At 32.5% G+C, this 22211-nt stretch overlaps 1 protein-coding gene across 2 annotated transcripts; it reads right to left on the bottom strand.

Moving 5' to 3' along the window:
- Positions 1-1161: 1161 nt before the first annotated feature.
- On the bottom strand, positions 1162-17829 carry LOC123011221. Of its 2 annotated transcripts, none has more exons than XM_044408570.1 (4): positions 17718-17829; positions 14021-14308; positions 12968-13910; positions 1162-1774 (listed from the first exon to the last, which is right to left on the bottom strand). In XM_044408570.1, exons 2-4 carry the CDS (start codon positions 14251-14253, stop codon positions 1571-1573), a joined length of 1380 nt encoding a protein of 459 aa, XP_044264505.1. In that variant the 5' UTR covers positions 14254-14308; positions 17718-17829; the 3' UTR covers positions 1162-1570. The 2 variants fall into 2 exon arrangements, with proteins under 2 accessions (XP_044264505.1, XP_044264506.1); XM_044408571.1 differs by having other exon boundaries at positions 14096-14308.
- Positions 17830-22211: the final 4382 nt, after the last annotated feature.

Raw genomic sequence — 22211 nt, 5'->3', positions numbered from 1 at the left:
AAGTAATCGAGGTATGATTTAGTTTATTCTATAAGAAATTATACTAACAATCATTCAGAAATGCCAAAACATTAAATTATTATAATTACAAAACTCTTATCAAATTTTAAAATTTATATTTTTTTAACTTCTTGTTGGATTTTATTGGTATGGGAATGATGAACATAAACACAATTTAAACCCGCCCCAACAAACTTCTATTTTAAAGTAGGCATAGTAGTATATTATAAAACTAATTTAGTTTAGTATAACGAGTTTTATGCTATTTTTTATTATACCTGCCCATTTACGATCTTTTATGAGCATTGAACAAACATGAATTTACACAATAAAATTATCAAAGGTTGTTTGTGAATCGTTTTCGTAGAGACGGTTACTAGTTTACGTTGTTAAGCACATTTTTTTCACGATGTAATTGGTCCAGACATTTCACTATTTCCTGTTACCTAGACAACTTTAAAATTTCAGCGTGCTATAAAGGCCAAATTACACACGCTGCAGCGTGTTTTAATATAGGATTATGATGTAGTATAATAAAAAATTATTTGAAACAGAGTCAAGTACTTTTATTGTTTTCACAGCTTGACGGAAATACTCTAATCACAGACTCTAACCATAAATATCTCGAAGCCTAACACCGCTGGTTAAAATGTTGCACTTCATTGTATTGTGAAGAGAATTGTTTAAGATACTTTTATTAAGAGTAAGCTCGGTAGCAGTAGCAGGGCATTTGGGGTTTACCAGAAAGTGATGATACTCGTAAAGTGATTATCTCTGTTACCAAATACAGATTTACTTTAACACACTACAAAGTGGTCATTCTCACGAGGATATTTTGGTGTGTCTGGTTTAAATTGTGTTTGTGTTCATCTTTTTAAGAGTTTATAATCACATTGCCGTTGTGTACATCTCGTGCCATAACTATCGCCACACTGACAACGTCGCAATTGCATTTTTTGAAGTGAAATAGGTCAGAAACATTTTATTTCTTTGCAAATGAAGAATTTGTGTTACAACTAAACCCTACTATAAATTTTAAGCCAAAAGGTTCCACCGTTGTATACAGAAAAAACAATGTGAAAAGTGACAAAAGTGGCGATAGCTATGTCATAAGATATATCTTGTTAGATTGCATTAAAAAATAAGGTACTTAAGAGCATAACTGTTTAATTGTTTATTTATTACAATATATACAATAATTTGCACACAAATCATGTTTGATACATCATTTACACATTAACTTACACTCAAACTTTCAACATATCTCTTAATTAAATACATTTCTTAAAACTGAATAAAAAATACCTGAATCAATAAGTTAAAAATTTGTTTTTAAAGAAAAATAATGCCTCCATTTGCCTCAAATCCCCCGATTCGTAGCAAACGTCGACTTACAATCACTCTAAAGACCTAAATGACACTATAATTTTATCACAACTCTAATAGCCCATCAGGACTAATACTGCAAAATCGTGGTAACTAGCATTTGGCACCTGCAAAATGAGCAAACATATGGCAGTATTTCGGTGCATCAATGTGATAAAACGTCGAATATCACAAGAAATTTTGGTCACATCATCGAACCGAACATGCGCTTGCCTCGGGTGAGCATCAGACTCACAGCCATCACAGACAGCAGAAAGAAGATCAGCCCCAGGAAGGAGGTGAGCAGCCGACACCGGCATCGCCATTTCTTGTCCTGCTTCATGCGTTTGGACAGCAGCTCAGACCGAGGAACGTCCAGAGTGAAGTCCGCCTCAGGCCGGCCCCCAGGCTGCAAAACGACAAAAGGGTTACATAACACAATTACACACTTCCGAAGTCAAGAAAAACAAATATTTGAGAAGAAAGTGTAGTTTTAGCCCATCATACAGATTTATTGTGCAATTGTAGCGACCTTTGAGGTCGGTATTCTGCGCAGGTGTGTCTCCGAGTAGGTTCTGAGGAAGAAGCGGTTATCGGTTGAGGAAATCTAGGAGAAATCATTTCAAGTTGATTAGTGAGGATACTTGGCTAAATTAGTGTCTAGACGTGATGTAAATGATGAAATGATTACTGGCGACATCGATGGTGTCGTTGAACTTGATAAGAGCGGAAATTCGGATTTTTCAAAGGGAGGAAAAGCTATATTATTTGTAACATAAGACATGTTAAATATATATGTACAACATGTCGAAAAACTGAAATCATCATGGGCTTATACTTACTACAACTCATACGTAAAACACTATTTTTATCAAATCATAAATCTTTTAATCGCTAGCTGTCACATACAACTTATAGGTGTGTACTATTTCCGGTGTTAACTAAAACAGATTTACCTAATGATTTTTTTATAACAAGTTTTCAATTTTACTATCCTCAATAAAAATAATTCATTCATTTATTATCACCGAAACTCTTACAGAAGAAAAAAAATTTCTTCTAACGATTTCTCTTATTGTCTAGATACTGACAAATTTTAAATAAATCACTCTAAGTGATGCTATGCTATGCTAAGCTATGATGTTCATATAATTATATGGGTTTTAGTTTTAATTATATTTTTAACTCAGTTAGGTAGGTAACCTATACCAGGTGAACAGAAAGTATGGAAAATAGTAAACAATTTTTTTTTAACTAATTGATCAATGAAAACGTAAACTTTTCTCGAAAATACAATTTTACAAATTTTTGTTTTGTTTTTGAGTTCCGTAAAATGTATTAATCTTTTTACACAACAACCCACTATAAAATCTTCTTTCTCAAAAGCTCTGATCTAAAAATCACAACTACTATATCTACATTTGTTCACTCTGTACATATTTTTTCTAGGTAATTTATATCGCAATTTTTTCTACTTTAAATAAGAGATGATTTTCTAGAACAACCACCCTTAGTCAGTCGTTATCTAGAAGCAATGTAAAGTAAGAAAATCGTTTAAATATAATTTTATAATTTTTACTATGATTACTATGTAAGAATTTCAACATCAAATGTTGAATAAAGTAATTAGTAAAATTTCATCATGTATCAATTACTTAAACGATGGAGATGTAAAAGGGCTTCTGATTTTAGAAAGCGACTCCTAATTTTAAAATTATGAACAAATTTACTTTTTTCTTAAAACCTTAAGTTTGATACTAAGAATTTTCAAAGAACTACTGAGGACCTTTCTCCATCCAGTTTCTTTTAATTATGAGCAGTGGCAATACCTAAATGCGTGTTAGAAACTTGAATCTATTGCTTTAAAATGTTTTGAAAATTACCACAATTGTGTTTAGACTTTTCTCGCTATTTTGAAACTGTAAACACACCTAAATAAAAATTTGTGACAATAAAAATCTGTTATTAATTTTCTTTTGCTTGAAAATGGTAGAGCTCAAAGCCTAAAAGTATCAATAGGGTCCAATTATCACATACAAAAAAAAATTTTCTTAATGATAGTTTCCCTCCATTTTGAAGAAACTTAGGTATTTCAGTTTTTTATTGCTCTTGAAAGCTGCTTGCTTATATTATTAATTGTTTATTCTAGCGTGTGTATTATAGTTAATTCCTCGGTCCAATTAGCGCGTCCATAGGAAAACCCACCACTGAAGCAATTCCTAACTGTGACGGTCAAGTCACCAATTCACGGTCATCGCTTGCAGTGAGAGTGAAGCAGGAGATTCCATTTCGCTCAGGACTTTCTCTCGAATTTCCCACCGAGATGACATCAATCCCTAATTTAGTTCTCGAAACAATAAACGATGACAGGTGTTGATATTTCTTGCAGGAGTGGGCGTAAATGTTAGTAGTCAAGTAGTCTTGAACCCCATGCAGTTGCCCAATTGATAAAATTGTTGCGCCAAGAATCTTTCGATTGTTTCCTTTTACACAATATTTTGTTTGCCTATGCAATTGGGACTTTTTTCACAAAGCACACGGAAAAATATACAATGACGAAATGTTTGTTTTGAGATTGTGGCGGGCGCCGTGTAGCACTTCCGTACAAACAGAAAATTGCAAAAATTGGCTTTGAGGCCATTACGTAATAAATTAATGATCGATTAAATTAATTAAGCGCTTTTCTTTTCACGTGGGGACTGAAAAAGTGAAAGAGGAGACAAACACGTGGAACAATCGAGTCAATTAATAATTACAGAAGTTGTAAAACTAATTTATAAATCATACAATTTTTGTTCTTGTTTCAAAGCAATAAACAATTAATGTGAAATTAGTAATAAAAAATCAATCATTTCGACCACCTATGCGTATTGTGAGTGAAAATTTCTCAACATTCTCTTTTATCCAATAATTATTCTCTATATTCGGTCGACCGTCAATAATTTTCACGGTCATCGTCATTTGAGAGCGTGTAGTATTGTCTAGATTCTTTATAATTTTCCATAATATTTGACACGGTACGTCTTCATTTGTCGTGGTTGTGGTTTTTGAGCCATTAGCTTAGGTCACACTTGAGTTGGCATGTCTGAAAATAATGCTCAACTTCTCTACTTACGTATCAATCATATTAAAACACCAAAAATTGCCGATTACACAATTTTCATCAAGCAAATTGATGTTCTGCACTAATAAGATGTTTAATCTTTGTGGTGACATACATAAGACAGTGGTTTCGAAAAATATAAGGTTATTAAGGATCGTCGTAACGTTTTGTTAGGTTACCTATGATAAATTATAATTGCAAAATATGAGGGAAGTGCACTGAGATTTATTTCTACCGTGGATAATTTACGTTATGTAAGGCATTCGAAGAGATTTTAATGCCGGGTATAGACACCCACCGCAAAATAAATTCATTTGAATATTAGAAAAGTAATCAATCATGTAACTGTATCAAAACAAACATTAAACAAAAACGGTATAGTTTAATTAAATTTTCAAGTTTTATTGCTTCTTATTGTTTTCTCTAATGACATTATAGAATACACAGAAATTTAATTAACTTCTCAGCATTTTTATGATTAACCATTGAATAGTATTTTACTTAAAATTGAACACTTATTAAAAATTGGCAGTTTTTCTTATTATTAGTAAACTTTAATATAAAATATCGAAAAAGGGAAGGTGGTCAAGGTTTATGCTAATGTTATTATATAATACTGTTTTTAATTAGGCTTCTAACAGTTCTAACTATAAGTGATTCTATAAAAGCTGCAAATTGACGACATTTTTTTGAAGTGATTTTATGATGCGATGAGACCTGTAGTGCAAATAAGGAAATCGAGTAACATCATTTAAAAGTTATTATCTTCAATATTCTGCTTTTTGTGTCTCCAAAACTCCACAAGAAAAACTTTTTCTCTTGACATCTTCGAAAAATGGCAAAGAAAATAAAATATTAGTTACGTAACTCGCCAGAATTGGTCAAGAGACAAAAAGAAGAAACTGAAGAAAGTCCCATTGTAGTAATGTTGACATTACCATTGCGCGAAATATTGTAATTGCCCATTACTTTCTCCGATTGGTATTACGTCACCGTGCGGCAAATCTTCACATATTTCGCATCGGCTTATTGAAAAAACCTACATCGCTTATTCACCATTGGGACAAGTACTAACTTTCCCACTTTCTCCCAGTTCGAAAAGATCTAGAATAAGCATCCCTGAAAGAGTGTGGCAACGGGTGTATAGGATTTTTGGGATTCTTGTACGCTTTCACATCGTAATGCGGGTAATTCATGCATTGTTAAGTAATGCTGATGGGCGACCGAATTGCCCATTGTTGTTGGTTTTGTGGTGTATTACGCATGATGGATGTGACTGGTTTCGATTTATTAGCATTGGGAATGGACGTAACAGGTCTCAGATGGGCGACTGGTCTCATTTCACTGGTGAGAGTTGGTAAAAAATTGCAAAGAACGGCATTTTTCGACGGTGTGGAAATAGGAAAATAATTTTGGCGGTGACGCACGTTGCAACATTGAGCAAAGGAGAAAAGCGGTCGAGAGAAGAGAAATTTCGACAGGTGGAAATTGAGAGAAAGAACGAAACAAAAAAGACCTTAAACCTTTATATCCAGTTACACAAGAAATTGCAATTAAGACTTTTTAGAACTAAAGTTAAGTGCATGGGAAAAAGTACTTGCTTAATGTCTACGTGAGAAGCAAGTTTTGTCCCAAATAACAATTTTTAAAGAGTAAAGTGACATTTTAAAACTTGTCGAAACAACGATTGTTTTGATTTATTCCAAAAGTATTTTTCAAGTTGACAAATATTGTAATGCAGCAAAAAGAACATTTTATCACACATACTGTATGTTTTACTTTGTATAAAAGTTTATAAACAAGTAAATAACACTTGCAACTTGTATGAAAGTGTAGATGGACCAGTGAGTTTTGATTTTCATGGCCAACTGCATTCTTAAACCTTTGGTTTCGAGAGTGAAAAATGGAAAAAATATTCTATACTTTGACGAAAATGTCTAACAAAAATTTTGACAAAGAACTAAGAGTAGTAACAATTTTTTTTTTAAATTAACAATTATGAAAGTGTGTAATTTTTTATTATGTATGTATACAAGGTGCTCCAGAACTCGCGCCCCAGAGAAAAATGCCATATTAGGTAAGATACGAGAAACATGGAAAAAATGTTAAAAAAAATTATCTATAATAATTTCGAAGTTATGAGAGTTTGAATTTTTCACTTTGACTCTATTTATTTCTGTTGGAAAAATAATTTTCCAAGTTTTTTTGCTATATGCTATTAAAAGAGGAAACAAGGAAGCTAAATCCTAAATTGTAACTCTGTTCAATGTTATTTGTGGCTTTTATTGGCAAAATTTTTGTTCTTTTACTAAATAATTGTAAAAAAACATATACAAGATCATCAGTATCATTAAATAGACATAAAAAAATGTCAAATGTTAAAAAATAAATGTCAAATTTTTTTGACAGATAGAATTTTTTAAACATTTTTTCCATGTTCCTGGTATCTTATCTTGAAATTTTTCTCTGGGGCGCGAGTTCTGGCGCACCTGTATAAACCAACAAAAATTTAGACTCAAAAATTGGGTGACAGCTTGACACGAGTTCGAAGAAATAAATAATACTTTTATCTGTTTTGTGATTAAATTTGTTGGTTAATATTGAGAAAGGCGAAATATCAGTTGAATTCATTGTAAATTTCCAAAATTAGAAGTTATTTCGACAGTGAGTGAAATTTGCGTGGATGTTCCGTGAATCACCGTGGCAATGGTGCAACCTTTAGAGGAAACATCCCAACAAGAATTCCCCCATCCCATATTTATCGAAAAATTTATTTATTTATCAACCTTGAAATAATCTAAAACCCGATGTAGTTTGTATTTATAAATAATAACAAAATCCTAAGGCGAATTAACTGACCCGATGACCGAGATTTGAATCCCACCACCAAAAATCCACCATCTCCACCATAATCCAATCTTGCATTCCGATGCTTTATACTTTAAAAAACATTTTTCCTGACCGGTTCTACATAGTTACGAAATTATTTCAGACGATTCTTCACAATAACATTTCATAATATTGAAACAAAATGTTTAAGTATTTTCAGTAAAAAGACAAAATAAACTTTGGCAAATCTCAGGTTATTCCGGGGCCGACAATTAGTGTTTACACACACGTTCGCTTTCTTCTTCGTTTACGTAACGTATTGTTAATTAAATAACTTAACAATTGTTATTAAAGTTCAAACAATTTCTCGGGCGACACGTGTTTTGTAGGACGTGCTCGACATCACCCACGACAGTCACACACTGATTTTTCCCAACATTGCGTAAAATGAAAAAAAAAAACTGGGAAGACTACCCAAATCCGCTCTAATAAAGGTACACCTTTCAGATGAAAACTAGTAAAAACGTTAGTTTTTCTTGCGAGACTTCTAGAAATCGATTCCAATAATTGGGTCAAAACCGAATCGCAGTTTATTAGTCAGCTTTCTTTTCTCGCCTTTTAACAAGACAATTAAAGAGCTGATAAAAAGATAAGAAGTCATCAGGATAATGATATGCAAATTGTGATATAAATTTAATTTGACGCTTTATAGTGGTTTAGCACAGGCGGACCATAAATGCGAAGATAACTGGGGAAATTTTCAACGAGTTAGTTAGTTACATTAATATTAATGAAGTTTCCTCATTTTCACCACTTGGAAGACAGGAAATCTGATAATTTGACACAGTGATGTAAATACGTACGATTTGATATGATAATAATCTTTAGGTCTTCCTTTATTACGAGCTTTTGTCTAACTTTAATTGTATTTTGTAATGTTGCCATTCAAATATCATATAATTTCTGGAAATTGCAACACAGTCGTTTTGCAAAATAAAATTGTTGTTGGTTTTGCTAGAAATAGTTAAAATATTGCAGTTTTTTGCCGAATTATGATTGAGAAAAAATGTGCTCTGTGGAAAATGTTTAAGGCAACATAATAATTCGTATGTACCTACAAGTTAATTAAAAATTAACTTAATAGAGTTAATACAAATTAAAAAAATGTAGTTGGTAAAAAATGCCAATTTAACTTTTGGCGAAAATCGTGTTACTCTTGTGTTAAATCTGATTTGCGTTTCTGTAAATAAAAAAAATATATGGATGTCCAATTTTAGATTTACTTCAAAGTTGCTGAAAGAATGAAGCAATGATATCTGTAACTTCATTCCCTTGATTAGCAGTTTTACGTTATTTTAAAATTAGTCAGGAATATGTCTACTCTGATCTTAAAATTCAAAAGTACAATTTCACTTTTTTAAAACTTTGCTGGTGTAGTGAAAAAAAGTTATGTATTAATTAACAGCGCAATAATTAACTCAAACGGTTAGTCTAAGTAGCGTATAGTGATTGCCCAACTGCTCCAAAAAATAGTAAACAAGAATTTTTATCTTAATGGAATGATAATTGAGGCCATCGGCAAAGGGTTCAGCTCGAGTCGCGTTAAAAATTCGCTAATACGCTAGACAGATATTGCAACGTTGAACGACTTTCCAATTCGTTTCGTTCAGATGCTTTAGCCAACAATGTAGGGTAGTAGGCCAAGCAATCATTGAAAGTGAAAATAAAATAAAACTCACGTATGCAGAAAACAACCGCATCGTCGCCTTCGATTACGACCACGGCCATCTCTCATGCATCTAAACGCCCTAATCAGCCCCCGGGGCCAATTAACTCCACCAATTTCATCGAAAAATTCCACTACATTACATAAACATTATTTGGACGAGGGTGTGAATTGTGCTAAAGCTGTCGTCAGCGGCCAAAAACTGGTCAGCGGCCTTCGAAGGCCGTTGGTAAACGACATGGTGCAACACAGCCTCGGGGAAGCGTTCTGGCGCCTCCTTCATGGCGGATGACTCGAAGCCTTTTGGAGTCGTGGTTGAAATTATATAATTTACCCTTTGGGCGACGAAAAGGGAAGTTAGTTGCCCTAAATAAAATATGGTATTGCGTCATTGTGTCAGAATGAAGTGCATTAGAGTGTGAGATTTAAGTGCTCGATGAAGAGGAGAAATGTTTCCGTGTTATTTTAACGCTCGGGTTGTTGAGGCCTTGTGCCGTGACTCTTCTGGTTCGGCGTTTCTGGTTTTGGTGAACTGTTTTTAGTATGTACATAAATTCGTAAAGGTACAATGATTAAAATAGAGGGAAGTCGAAAGAATGTAAGCCACGCAGGGTTTACGTAAAATGGGGTCATGTGCATACTCTTCAGGCTTGATACGGAAGAAAAATGATTGTTATTGAGGAAGTAAGAGAGAAAATTCTATGAGAAATGGAAATTTTGTTACATAAAGACATTTGCAATGGAGATAATAAAAATAGTCTTGGTAAAATGGTAAAAAGTGTTGCGTGCGAAGAAACAGAAAAACTAAACGTAGAAACTGAAATAAAATGCTGAAAATTATATGCTGCTACGTATTATATCCTATTTCGTAGAAACAAAAAACAAACAATATATTTTGCAAGATGAAAAAAACAGTTATTTTAACAAAAATCTTTCTTTTCATAAAATAATCTTATTAATAGGAATAGAAAAATTCCTGAGTAATATTTAAAAATAAGTAATAAGTGTAATAATTACAAGAAATCAACCATAAAAATGCCATGGTTTTTAAACAAAAATAGAAAACAAAAAACACTATTTTTTCATTTAGTAAAATATAGTACAATATTTATTTTAAACGAAAATAAAGATTTTTTTGAAGTACTCAGATCGAATGTCTTACTTATGTAGGTATTTTTGGAAAATACGTACTACATATTTGTTAAGAGTTATTTAAATGAAAAGCCCGTAGACTTTTGGAGTAGACTCAGGGTCACAACATTCAGAAATAAAAGATCTGTAAGGATTTAAATAAAGATTTATTAGAGTTTATCAGCTATGTCAAAGTTTTTTTTAAATTTGACCAAGTTGGAGTACCACAAAATGTGTTGAATTTTTGTTAATTGCTTTCGCTTGGTTGGTTTTTCTAAATTTCAATACTCGTTTGACAAAACCAAGTAGTTGAAATAAAAAAAATACTGTTTCACTCTGTTACATAGATACATAGTAAATCTACTAGTTTTGATATGAATAAAGGTGGAATTATTTTTCTTTAATGTCAAAATATATATTTTTAAATACATACCCTATCTACTTACATTTTTATTCCAAACATATCTCAAGTTAAAAATTCTGTTTTCAACAATGTATTCTACGACGTCCTTTTGAGCATTCATTGACAGGACCAATTCTAATCAATTGAAAAATACCTAAACCGACTTTTAAAATCTTTGGCTCGTAAAAATAATGCCATTAGATATTATCATCGATTCCTAAAAAACTGGAAACACAGTTTAGCTATTTTAAATGTTTAAACATTAAAAATAAATACACGTAGATGTAATTAGTCGATTAGTAGTTATCTGATTATACGGTTAATTAGTATTGATATCTTGTATCTCTAAAAATCTCAGACAACATTACGTCATTTGACTATTCATAACTTTGAAGTAACGAATATTAATCAATACATTTTGCAAATCTCTGCATTCTCGTAAATCAAACTGCATGACCTTTGACAGTTGCAATTAACTAAAATGTGTTTAAAATTAAAATATAGTGCTTAAGCTTAAGTTTCGAAGTTGACTTTCCGAAATTTTAGTGTCACTACAGTACCTCGTAATCTCAAGGCGATAAGTGCTATGCCATCAATGTTTTGTTTACCAACAATTATTATGCAAACAAACAGAAAGAAGAAATTGAATCAAAATCTTTCGTAAGAGTAGTTTTTTGCAATATTTATTTAATAATTGGAAGTTTAGGACTTTATGTAAGATCTTTCTACCATTATAAATCCAATAAAACGATCAAAATCCACAACTGCCAATGATGTGTAATATTTTATATTTCTTCTTATGTAATGTTTACGTGCTACATGTAATTCTTATTTAAAATGTAGGTACAGCCGTCAAAACTTTTTGATCACGATAAATCGTCCTACGAGAGCGTAAATTTCATTTTTGATGATCAAAATCCGGAGAAAGTTGCGCTCTGATTTTGATTTATTTGCAATTTTTTTAATGCATGTTTTTTCCGGTGGGAAGGCTGCACCCTATCCACTTCCGTGTTGTTTTTAAGATTCTTGACAATTTTACAATATCAAAAACGTGAATGCAATGCGATGGTTATCAGATTCAGTATTTTCTCTTTATTACAAAAGTATTTACCAGATGGCGACCCATTTTTTTTGTGATCGTACAAATAAAACAATTTGAAATTGAAAACTGTTTGGCGCTGGTAGAAAGCGAAAAAATGTGCCAACTGTGAGATGAAAAGTGAAGGAGTTGTAAATTGAAATAAATTATTTTCTCCAGAATTTAAAAACCATAAAAAATCACTAGTGACTGTCATTAAATGGTTTCTATTTTAAGTGTTCTGATAGTGGGTAGATATACGTATTCCAAAGTTCCGAAAATTACTCTTGCTCGATCACCCATGAAAATTCACGTCTTCAAGTGGGCCATGGTTAATACCACTCAAATCAATTATTTTGATGCTCAAAAATTATTATCAAAACGGAAATATTAATTGGAATTTTTATACTTATATTTTTTTATTCGTCCATTGACCTTAAAGTAACAAAAATATCTGCGAGAGTTGTAGTTTATTGTGACCATTTCCAAACAATTAGTAGTAACTATTACAAAGAGAGTATTACTAAAAACATATTATTTACATTAAATAAGAATGAAACGAAACACCTAAATAATTTCTATATCATTAATTTGTAGTTTTTGTCTATGTCTGATTACTGATTAGAAAAATAGGACGTGAAAAGAAAGTGCAATACAAAAGTCCAATTCTTTTTCTTTTTAATGCATAAAAGAGTTATCTCAAGGTATGAGAAAAAAGTAAATAGAAAAAATATCTTTTCATCTGACTGGTCCCAAGATAAAAATGTTGAAACAATAAAAGTTCGTGTAATGCAATTTTAAATGTTCTTGTCAGGTATGTTTGTTAAAAAATACATAAACCCAAATTACAACCAATAAAACTCCAATCACGCAGCTACCAAATGTCAAACCACCGAAAAAATACATTCCTTTAATTAATGTTTAATTTGAATGAAAATCCGATAAAAATCCCATAATTTCACGGTGATATTTCGTCACACTATGACATTAACCGCCTCTAATTGGTAATTTTAAGATCATCTGAGCGAAGTCACATACCAAAACTCGGCCGACCTTGAACATGATATAGGAAACAAACTGAATGGCCGATTTGACGCTTATGGGTCATTTGGTGGCTTACGACCTTTCACCATGCCGACGATGAGGTCATAAAGAAATTTCGCTCTGATCTAGTAGTCACTTTTTGCCGCAAGGCGGCTTGGGTGAGTCACGTGGGAGTCGGATTGTTTTGATCTAGTGGGTGTATGGATAATTTAAAAGCTTCAATTACATGTTACACATCTGGGATGATCTTGTCACGACTCGATGATTCATTAAAAATACAATACTTACAAAAAGAGGGACATCCGTTGGTTTTGCCACATATTTCACCTCCCCTTCCTGCACCGCCCTCACCCCATAATACTGCTCCCACACACTCGGCTTGTTGTCGTTGACATCCCTCAGCGAAGTCCTCTTCGGAGAAGTGTCTTTGACGGGTTTACACCCGAGGTTCTTGCCCCGATACAGAGTTCCGTAGATCATCGCATTCCTCACCCCGTTCGGCACACTCCCCAAGTCTTCATGGATAAAAACCGGGAGAGCATTCAAATCACTAAAACCACTACTCGACGATCCCGAGGGAATCTGGTACAACTCGTCGGTGTCACTCACAGTTCGTTCTGGAGAGTTACTGAATGCCCGGAGAACCGAATTAATTTTCCTACAGTTGCTCAAGTTGATGCACAGTTTCTTCATTTCTTCTTCGGTTGTCAAGCGCAAAAGTTCAATACTAGCGGCAATTTTTTCGTTAACGGATTTAAGCATTTCTTCTGGTGTCAAGCCGGTGCTTCCATCCATGGTGGCGTTGATGCCATTGAGAAGTTCCACGAGGACTTCTTTAACAGAGACGTCTAAGCGGTCAGTGGAGGTGAAGTCCTGCTGGTGGTTGAAGCTGGTATATCGGAGAAGAGCGTCGTCGACGAGAGAATCGTGGAGTTTCTTGTCTGGCCAAATGGGTTTGGGGATAGGGAGGTCAACGCGACCTTCGGGAATGGTGGTTAAAGTACCAGCAGAAGATCCAGATGATGGGAGTGACCGGTTGTTTTTTCCAACACGATTGAGTTTTATTGACTTGACAAAATTTTGGGTTTGTTCATTCTCATCACGGAGTTTTGGATCAGAGTAGAACTGGTCTAGACTACTTCCATATCCCGAGGATGTAGATTTTTCGCCTGGTTGGGGGCTTCGTTGACGAGAGGGTTTTTGAGGGGCATCGCAAAAAAGAGGGTTTACCCTACATCAAGAAAATTAAAATAGATTGTGATTTTCAACAATTTTTTGCAAGTTAGGTGTTATTGCTGTTATTTTGTTAGACCGTGGGAGTTTACGACTTCTTCTACTCACCCCTGTGGCGAACAGCAAATTTCATTGTCAGTGTTACAAGTGTTCTTGAGACTAACTCTGGGCAAGAAGACTGACCTGCTGACTGAGTAGATTTGCTTCAGTCCTTTCCGGTGGGTGTCTAAAGCAGCGAGGGGGTCGTCGGTGACGTCTTCGTCTTGGAGGATGCTTGGGATAGGATCTGCTTGACCGTCGCTCGGCGTCAGGGCCTTTCGCGGTCCAAGCCATCTTAACATTTCTGATTCGGCAAATTTCAGCTCCGTTTCAGCATGACAGTGCGAGATGTGACGGCTGCAAGTAATTATCGAATTGGAGCGTTTTCGTGGCGCAACGTACGTTTAAGTGGAAAGCTTTGTAAGATCTGTTGTTGGAAACTTGCGAAACTCTTAACCTTACGGTTTTCATCATCGTTAAATTGCACTTAATTACAAAAATATCGCCGTTTTTCTGACACAAAGATGATGCATTTGCGAGGAATTGTATTGCACACGTTTCTCAATTTTGCTACTTATCAACAATGCAACATCCGTTTTGTATGTACGGACAATATTCTATTGTTGTGGTTTTTTTATCGCAAAATTAAAATAATATAATTTTGTAAAATAAAAAAATGTGGAGGCGTGAAATTAAGGACAAGTTGCAAAACGACAGATGTTTTTCCTTGCAATGCAAAAAATTCTGTCTTATAACTGGGTACTTTGACAATAATATCGACATTATATTTATAAAAAAATATACAAGGTTTAGTTTTAACATTTATTTCTACTTAAACCTACCAAGTCAAAGTAAATATAATTTATTTATCAAAAAAAAAATACAAGACATTAATAAACTATTAGAAAATTAATGGTAAAAATGTGTAAAGCATAATTCTAAAAGTAGCTTTTTCTAATAAATAAATAAATAAAAATTTCCTTAGTATTTTCACATTCTGGTGATAATAAAGATAAAAATACCTAAGAATAATAGGTTTCATAATATTTTGAATCAAAATAAAATTGTTCCTCTAAGTAAGTACTAAGATAAAAATTAGGTGAATGATTAATTTGCTGGCCCACGATAATTTTCAAAAAATTCTAGTATAACACTTGAAAAAAACATTTATATCTAAGTTGTTACGAAATTACAAGATCTAATGTAAATAAAGCAAATTACTTATACGTACCTACGTTAATTATTGGTAATGATAAATAATTAATTTTTTGCAGTTATTCGAGTATCCTTAACACAACTTAATTCAAAAGTAATAATAGTCAAGATTTAGTTAAGTGGATAGGTCAAGTTCAAGTAATTTAATTGAAGCTTCTTTGTATTAGAGTCAATAATGTAGCATCCACACAAATAAATAAAATGTTCACACTTGAGGAATATGAAGGAACCTTTAAATTAATGTAAATAATTGCGATTTTTTAAATTAACTTTAACTGACAGTCATCTCAGAGCTGCTAATTTTACGTTGTAGGATGCATTTTTTTCATTTTATTAAGTACTCGTAAGTCATTTAAAAAAATGTGAATTTTTGATGATTTTGTCTATTTTGTACAATGGATGTGTGTTTTACATAACACGTTTGCAAGGTAATAAAAATTGCGATCTTATTTTCTGCCGTCTGCTTAAACATTTGCTTTCGTGTATTTACCACACCAATATTTCCCTTGTACTTTCAACAAATATTGTAAAAATAACTTGCAACATATCTTTGATACAAACTGAGAAAGTTCTTTATCTTTTGTATAACTATTAAAAATTTTCTAATAAAAATGAGTAGAAAGTTATCAATGAGATATTTACAACAGTTTTGAACTTTTATTCGTTTGAAATCAAAATCGCGCTGGCTTAAGTCAGAGCAATGCAAGGGTCATTGATGTCAGGGCCGAAACACATGTTTCATGAACGGTACTTGTTGCAGTAGCTACAGAATATAAAATAAATTTCTTTGAATCGTGTCTAAATTGTTCTTATTGTTAATGCTATTTCCTAATCCGGCAATAGTCTCATTTAATTAATCTGAATGTGATTTAAATATAATAAAACAATGGTAGAACATGACATGGGTAATAATGAAACGGACGTATTTCATTTCTACCAACATTGTTGTGTCAGTTTTCCTATTGTTTTAATTACTCCACGATTTTGAGCTTATCCCTCCATTATAAATTATATTCCCGATCGTAAAATCAAAAATTCATAAAAATTTATGCGAACTACATTAGTGTGTAGCCACGAATGGGCATGAGATGAATTTCAATTGCTTGAGTCAATGACTTTATAATGCTGATTATTATTATTGACTTAAAAAAATAAACATTGAGGTAATAATGAGGTAATTATAGCTTTTTTGATAAGAAAGGGAGCTGTCATTGAGGATATTAGCGTGTATAAATGTAATTTCATTATAACAAAAATTAATTTTTTGTTTAATCCAAAGCAAAAACTATGTAGTTACAAATTGGAGAATGTTTTATTACTTAATTTTTCAAATAAAAACATTTTCATAATTGAATAAAATCAACAAATACATTAAGCAGGTAATGAAAATTGAAACTAAAATAAAAGTAATAAGCTTATGCACTAATTCAATTCAATTTAATTCGGTTCACTATTTAATGGATATTTCTTCCAACTATTCTTTTTTTAAACACGCTAATCCAAATTTAGATAAACATAATTAAAATGTATTTGAACTAGGTCAATAAAACACTGAAGCAGTATGGTATTTGACGAAAATATTTTCGGATTTAGTAGTTAAAACACCTATTAATTTATGACATCTCTAACATAATAGTATATTATAATACTAGTTTATAAGCAAGCCCTTAAAACACACACGAGGAGTTTAAGAGCACGACGCATCAGCGGAGTGCTTTTAACGTCGTAAGTGTCTTAAGGGCGCTTATAAACGAGTGTTATACGCTATTTTTTATTATACCTTTACGTTGTTAAGCACATTTTTTTACATTGTAATTGGTCCAGATATTTCCACTATTTCTTGTTACCTAGACAACTTTAAAATTCAGCGTGCTATAAAGGCCAAATTACGCACGATGCAGCGTGTTTTAATTTAGGATTATGATGCAGATATAATAAAAAAAAATATTATTTATGCGCTTGCGACAATACAGAATTACATTTTTCCTATTACCGCAGATAATTGCTTGCAGTCAAAAAATTAAACAGTTTATAATGCAGACAATATAACAATTGATTTATAATTAACTTTGCTCTTTAAAAAATGTTATTGTCTGCACCAATTTGATAATTTTTCGGAGATAATAACCGTTTTATTTGGAAGGAAATGTTTATTAAACTTTCTTATGAAAATTAAACGGAAGTTGATAAATTCAAAGATTACTCTATCGCGACCACTCTAAAAAGACAATGAAATATATACAGAGTGGAATACAAAAATCAGGTCACTTACATAATTCTGGCAATTTGCAAAAAATATTATTAATAACACCATCAGCAACAATTCAATCAAAACCCGTTTACCTCTCTAATTGTGTAACCAAACTTCTGAAATAAGGCTTCCCCACACAAAGCTCTGGCATTTTTTTATTAACTTATATTAACGTCAACAACAAAAGTCAACAAAGCTTTAAATTATTTTTTAATTTGGTTTCTTAGTTTTTAAAAAAATAATAAATTGTAGAGGTGTCTTGAGTTTGAAGTGAAGTTTTTGAGTGAAGACACAAATTACCCTTAACAGCTCGGCTTTTGGCTTCTGTCAACAAACTGTCACTTGCTCAGCACATAACTTAGTCTTTGGCGAAGGTCTCGCGCATGCAGCCGGCATGAACCCGCCAACGAAACTGAAAGTGGAACCCGGAGTCGCGAGGTGGTCAGTGGCCGGAGTCACCGGAGAGTGGGGCTGATGCTTTTATCAGAGTTCATGTGGTAATCCTGCATAAAGCGATGGACTGATCAATGCAGTTTTTTTGAGTTGAAAGAATGTCAGGGCGCGAGAAGAAATGGATCGAAGAATGCATACAATGGACGCTATTGTTACAAGAGGAATTTTTGATCCCAGAATGACGCGACAAGAGTTTTATTTCAAACAGTGTACAATGCATTTGCTTTTTTTGACTCTTGCATTATTTATAGAATTTTAATTATTAAGACCAGTTTGCTCATTATGTCGGATGAAAGAGAATGAATAAATATTCAACGTCAACGTGAACGAAGATATTTGGTTTTGATGGTCAGCCTCATTTTTAAAGTTTTAAGAAATTATTAAATTCGTGTCTAACGAGTATTAGAATGATCACGTAACTACTTGCAGTTTTTTTGTACAAAATTTAGATATCAGGTAATCAAAAATTTTACCACAAAAGTTATATGCAACAAAAATTAAACTTATTTGACTCGTTACGACCATTTTAATATTTAGGGTTTAATAAATGATTGCCTTTTTGCAAGCGTTGGGACACTTCATTTAGGTAATAAATTCCTTTTAATTTTTTTTACATTTTGTTCAGTTGATCTTTTAGGTTATTCTACATTTTACATACACTTAGTTTTTATATCATGTAAATTACATACACTTCAATTAATTACAATACCTATTTCTAGTTGACAGAGTTGATCAATAAGTAAATGAAACGATGTATGTTTCCGCAACGTGACGTGAAAATTACACAAAGGTATTTAACAATACATCATACATCATAAAATATGTCTGTCGAAAAAGTTTAAGCTTTGATTACAAGAGTATCTCCTACAAGTAGTAGTAAATTTTTATAATTGCGTCGTTTAGGCGCTTTTAAACAATTACTTAAAGGCAAAATGAAAGTCAGGTTTTAGATCACGCAAACTATAAAAACGACATTTCCAAATTCGTGCATTTTAAGTTTGTATAAACAATAGATCAACTCAAGATCGCTTAAGTTCTAGATATTAAGTTAAGTAGTTTTCCGAGTATTAAAGAAAGCGTAACAAATCACCACTCAGATTTCTGAGCATTTAAAGTATTTTTTTAACAAACAATGGATTGATCCATATTTTCATCATACAATTTTTATTGAGGTTACATTTGGGCCTATATTTATCAACGATGTTGTTCTAGAATTTTAACTATTCAAATCAATGTATTTTGGCGCAAATCTACCAAGAAGTGCTAATAAAAAGAATCACTGTTTTTTTTCGAGAACGAAAAGCAACTTAATAAATTTTGTGTGCATGATTTTACAACATATACATTTCTGACATCGATGAAAAATAAGTAAAAAATACAGACAAATGCAAATCATAATATAAAATAATAAATATAAAAAATATTTGGTAATATTGTTTAGATAATCATTTTGGGGGTACGTCTATTGAAAAATAATACTTGAAAAACAGTAAAAAGAGCGAAATAAGTAGATAAGTACAAAGGGCTTCTTTTATAGATAATAAATAAATAAATGGTAAACGCGCAAACGGAACTTTTGTTCGTACCTACTTGATGCAAATTCACTTTGTTTGTGTTACATAACTTTACTTCCTCTAATTTTGGTTTATATTTATTTGAATTTTGCTATGTAATTTTATATCCGCAAATAACACTTGAATAAGTAATGCAAAACAAAATACACAAACTTACAAGCATACCTACATGACGTCGACTGTTATGTTAGCATGTCTTTTGTTCATTTACACTGTTATTTTACTAACAGCAAATATTTTGTTTGTGTGTAAAAATTTTGAAAAATGTTGTTGCTTGCACCTCAACCTAAGCATTGGGTAGTTATTGAGTCCACGGAATGACTCAACAAATTCATGAGAACAGATTTGTCTTAATTTGTCCTTCTTCAAGAATCTCAACAAAACAACTATGCTGTCAATAATTAATTATTACCTAATTTTAGACAAAAGTGAAATGTCATAAACTGGCCGATACCCATATGTCGTGTATTTCCCAACCGTTCAATCATTAAAATTTTGTAATAGATTGTTGCACCTCGATTCCCTCCATCATATGAGCCCCTGAAAACCGCACTCATCACGGAGCATATTATTGGAATTCCTCAGTGACGCAACACACGACCCCAACCTGTTTATGGCGCCGCGTGCCATGCAAGGTCGTCATTTTCACAAAGAATGAAAAGTGGTGGATGCGGATGGCCTTGGCGCATCCACCAATTTTCGCATTTGTTTTATCTTTGTTGCTTCACATTAAATTGCCGTTTCTCAATCTATTATTATCGACGAGGCAATAAAACATTTGCTGAGGGCGCTGATGGACATAAATTAGGTCTGGCCTGATAGTACCTATCAATTATTTGTTTCATTGTTTGGAGGATCCGATTGATTTACTGCATGATGTTTAAGTTTGTAGAATTGTCGGTTTACGGTTGTTCCAAGGTTGCGAGTGGTCGTTGCAACGTTTTCCCGAGGTGTCACGTCGCGACTACTGAAGAAGTCGGTGATCTATCGATTACTTTCATTGCTTTAAATGTACGTAATTAGAGTTGGCCGTAAATGACATGAAAAGTCGACAGATTGGCATAGTTTGTCTGAAAAACCCTGAAACTTGTTCGTGTAGGTTTTAACGGGAGCATAACACAGTGTAGGTATCCTTAAATGGGGCACTGCAGTTATTACACCAATACGTTCATATAAATATGGTTCTTTTATGGACCACTATATCTTTTGAGTGACTGCAACCATAGAAGGGTGATTTAAAAGAGATTTATAATACGTTGCTGTCCTAAATACGAGCCATCACAAAATTCTCTTATTGACTAACTAATTGTTTTACTCAAGTACGACTAAATGTAAAAATTCGAAATTTCCTTTTTGTGCACAAAAAATTAGTGTTCTCGAAACTAAACGCTTATAGCGTACATTACGTGCATTATAAATTTATTGAAATCAATTTATTTAGAAGGATTATTATTGAAAAATTAAAAAAACTATTTTACACATTTTCTTAGGCATACTCAAATAAACGGCAAGTATATTACGCATTTATTTTTATAAAAATTTCAATTTCAATTTTTATAAAAAAAAACTGTACAAAGCTTTCTTTTACCAAATAACATAACTTATTGTACTGTAATTTTTTTAATTAAAATTCACACATTGTTTAACGAACTGAAATTTATATTTAATTCAAAAATTACAAGACAGGAATGAAGCAAGATTCTTTTATAATTTATAATCTCCTACATCATGTGGATAAGTAATTAACAAAACATTACATCAAAAATTATTTTTTCTCTTTCAGATACTGATTTTGTTATAGCTTGAGAAAAATGCAATAAAACAAATAATGTCAGATCAATACATTTAAATAGTGCTCATAATTCAAGCTAAATTGATTACATGCGTATAGAAGTAGTCTTAATTTGCGACAGATACAGGCAGTCAAATTAAGATTTACACTAATTAAATCTATGTAGGTAACCTGCTTATAGTCCACTTATATCTAAGGTCTTGAGGAAATTGTAAAGATCGATAAGACCCAGAAATACCGTTCAATTTTTGAGTTATTACCAGAACAACGTCTGTCACCTTTCGAGTCTTACACTGAGATATGAAAATTTGTGTGTATAAATTAAATCTCAATTACAATCAATTACACTTTACGACTTACCATATTATTTATACATGTTCGTTTTGACCCAATAATCCGTTCTTATTTTGATCGAATGAATCCGAAAGTCTGCTATTTATCCGATATTGCAGTGCAATTATGTCTGCATACATTTCTTAAATGTTAAATTCGTTTCAGCGCCTAATTACTTACAACCGTACAATCGACTAATTGATAATAATTTACAAACGGCTGTTTTATACTTTAAGCAATTAATTTAAACCTATGGATTGACCACTTTTTCTCCTACATTATTAAATATCACTAGAAAATTACAAAAATCTTACGAAGTTGTTGTGCAATCAATTTCCTCCTCCGGTAGTTGCCTTCAACTAGCGCTATTATTGTTGTTTATATTGGTTTTTTGCTTGTTTTCACATAAACATTCCATAAAATTCCTGCTGTTACATAAATCGCTCCTTTCGACATGACTAATTGTACACCAGTGAATAAATTACGTGACAATGACTTAATTTTCACAAATTAACGAATGTCACACCTACACTCATCAATGACCTTGATATTACTAAGTGTTTTCTTAAAAAGTCAAGGTTTTTCCGAAAGGGATTTCTCAAACTTGCTTCACGATTTGAACGGTATTATTTTTAAGCAATC

The sequence above is a fragment of the Tribolium madens genome, unplaced genomic scaffold (genome assembly GCF_015345945.1).
Source record: "Tribolium madens isolate multiple individuals breed KSU strain unplaced genomic scaffold, Tmad_KSU_1.1 Scaffold_91;HRSCAF=231;Tcas5.2_LG7, whole genome shotgun sequence".
Taxonomy (NCBI): domain Eukaryota; kingdom Metazoa; phylum Arthropoda; class Insecta; order Coleoptera; family Tenebrionidae; genus Tribolium; species Tribolium madens.
This window is presented reverse-complemented; position numbering and strand designations above follow the sequence as displayed.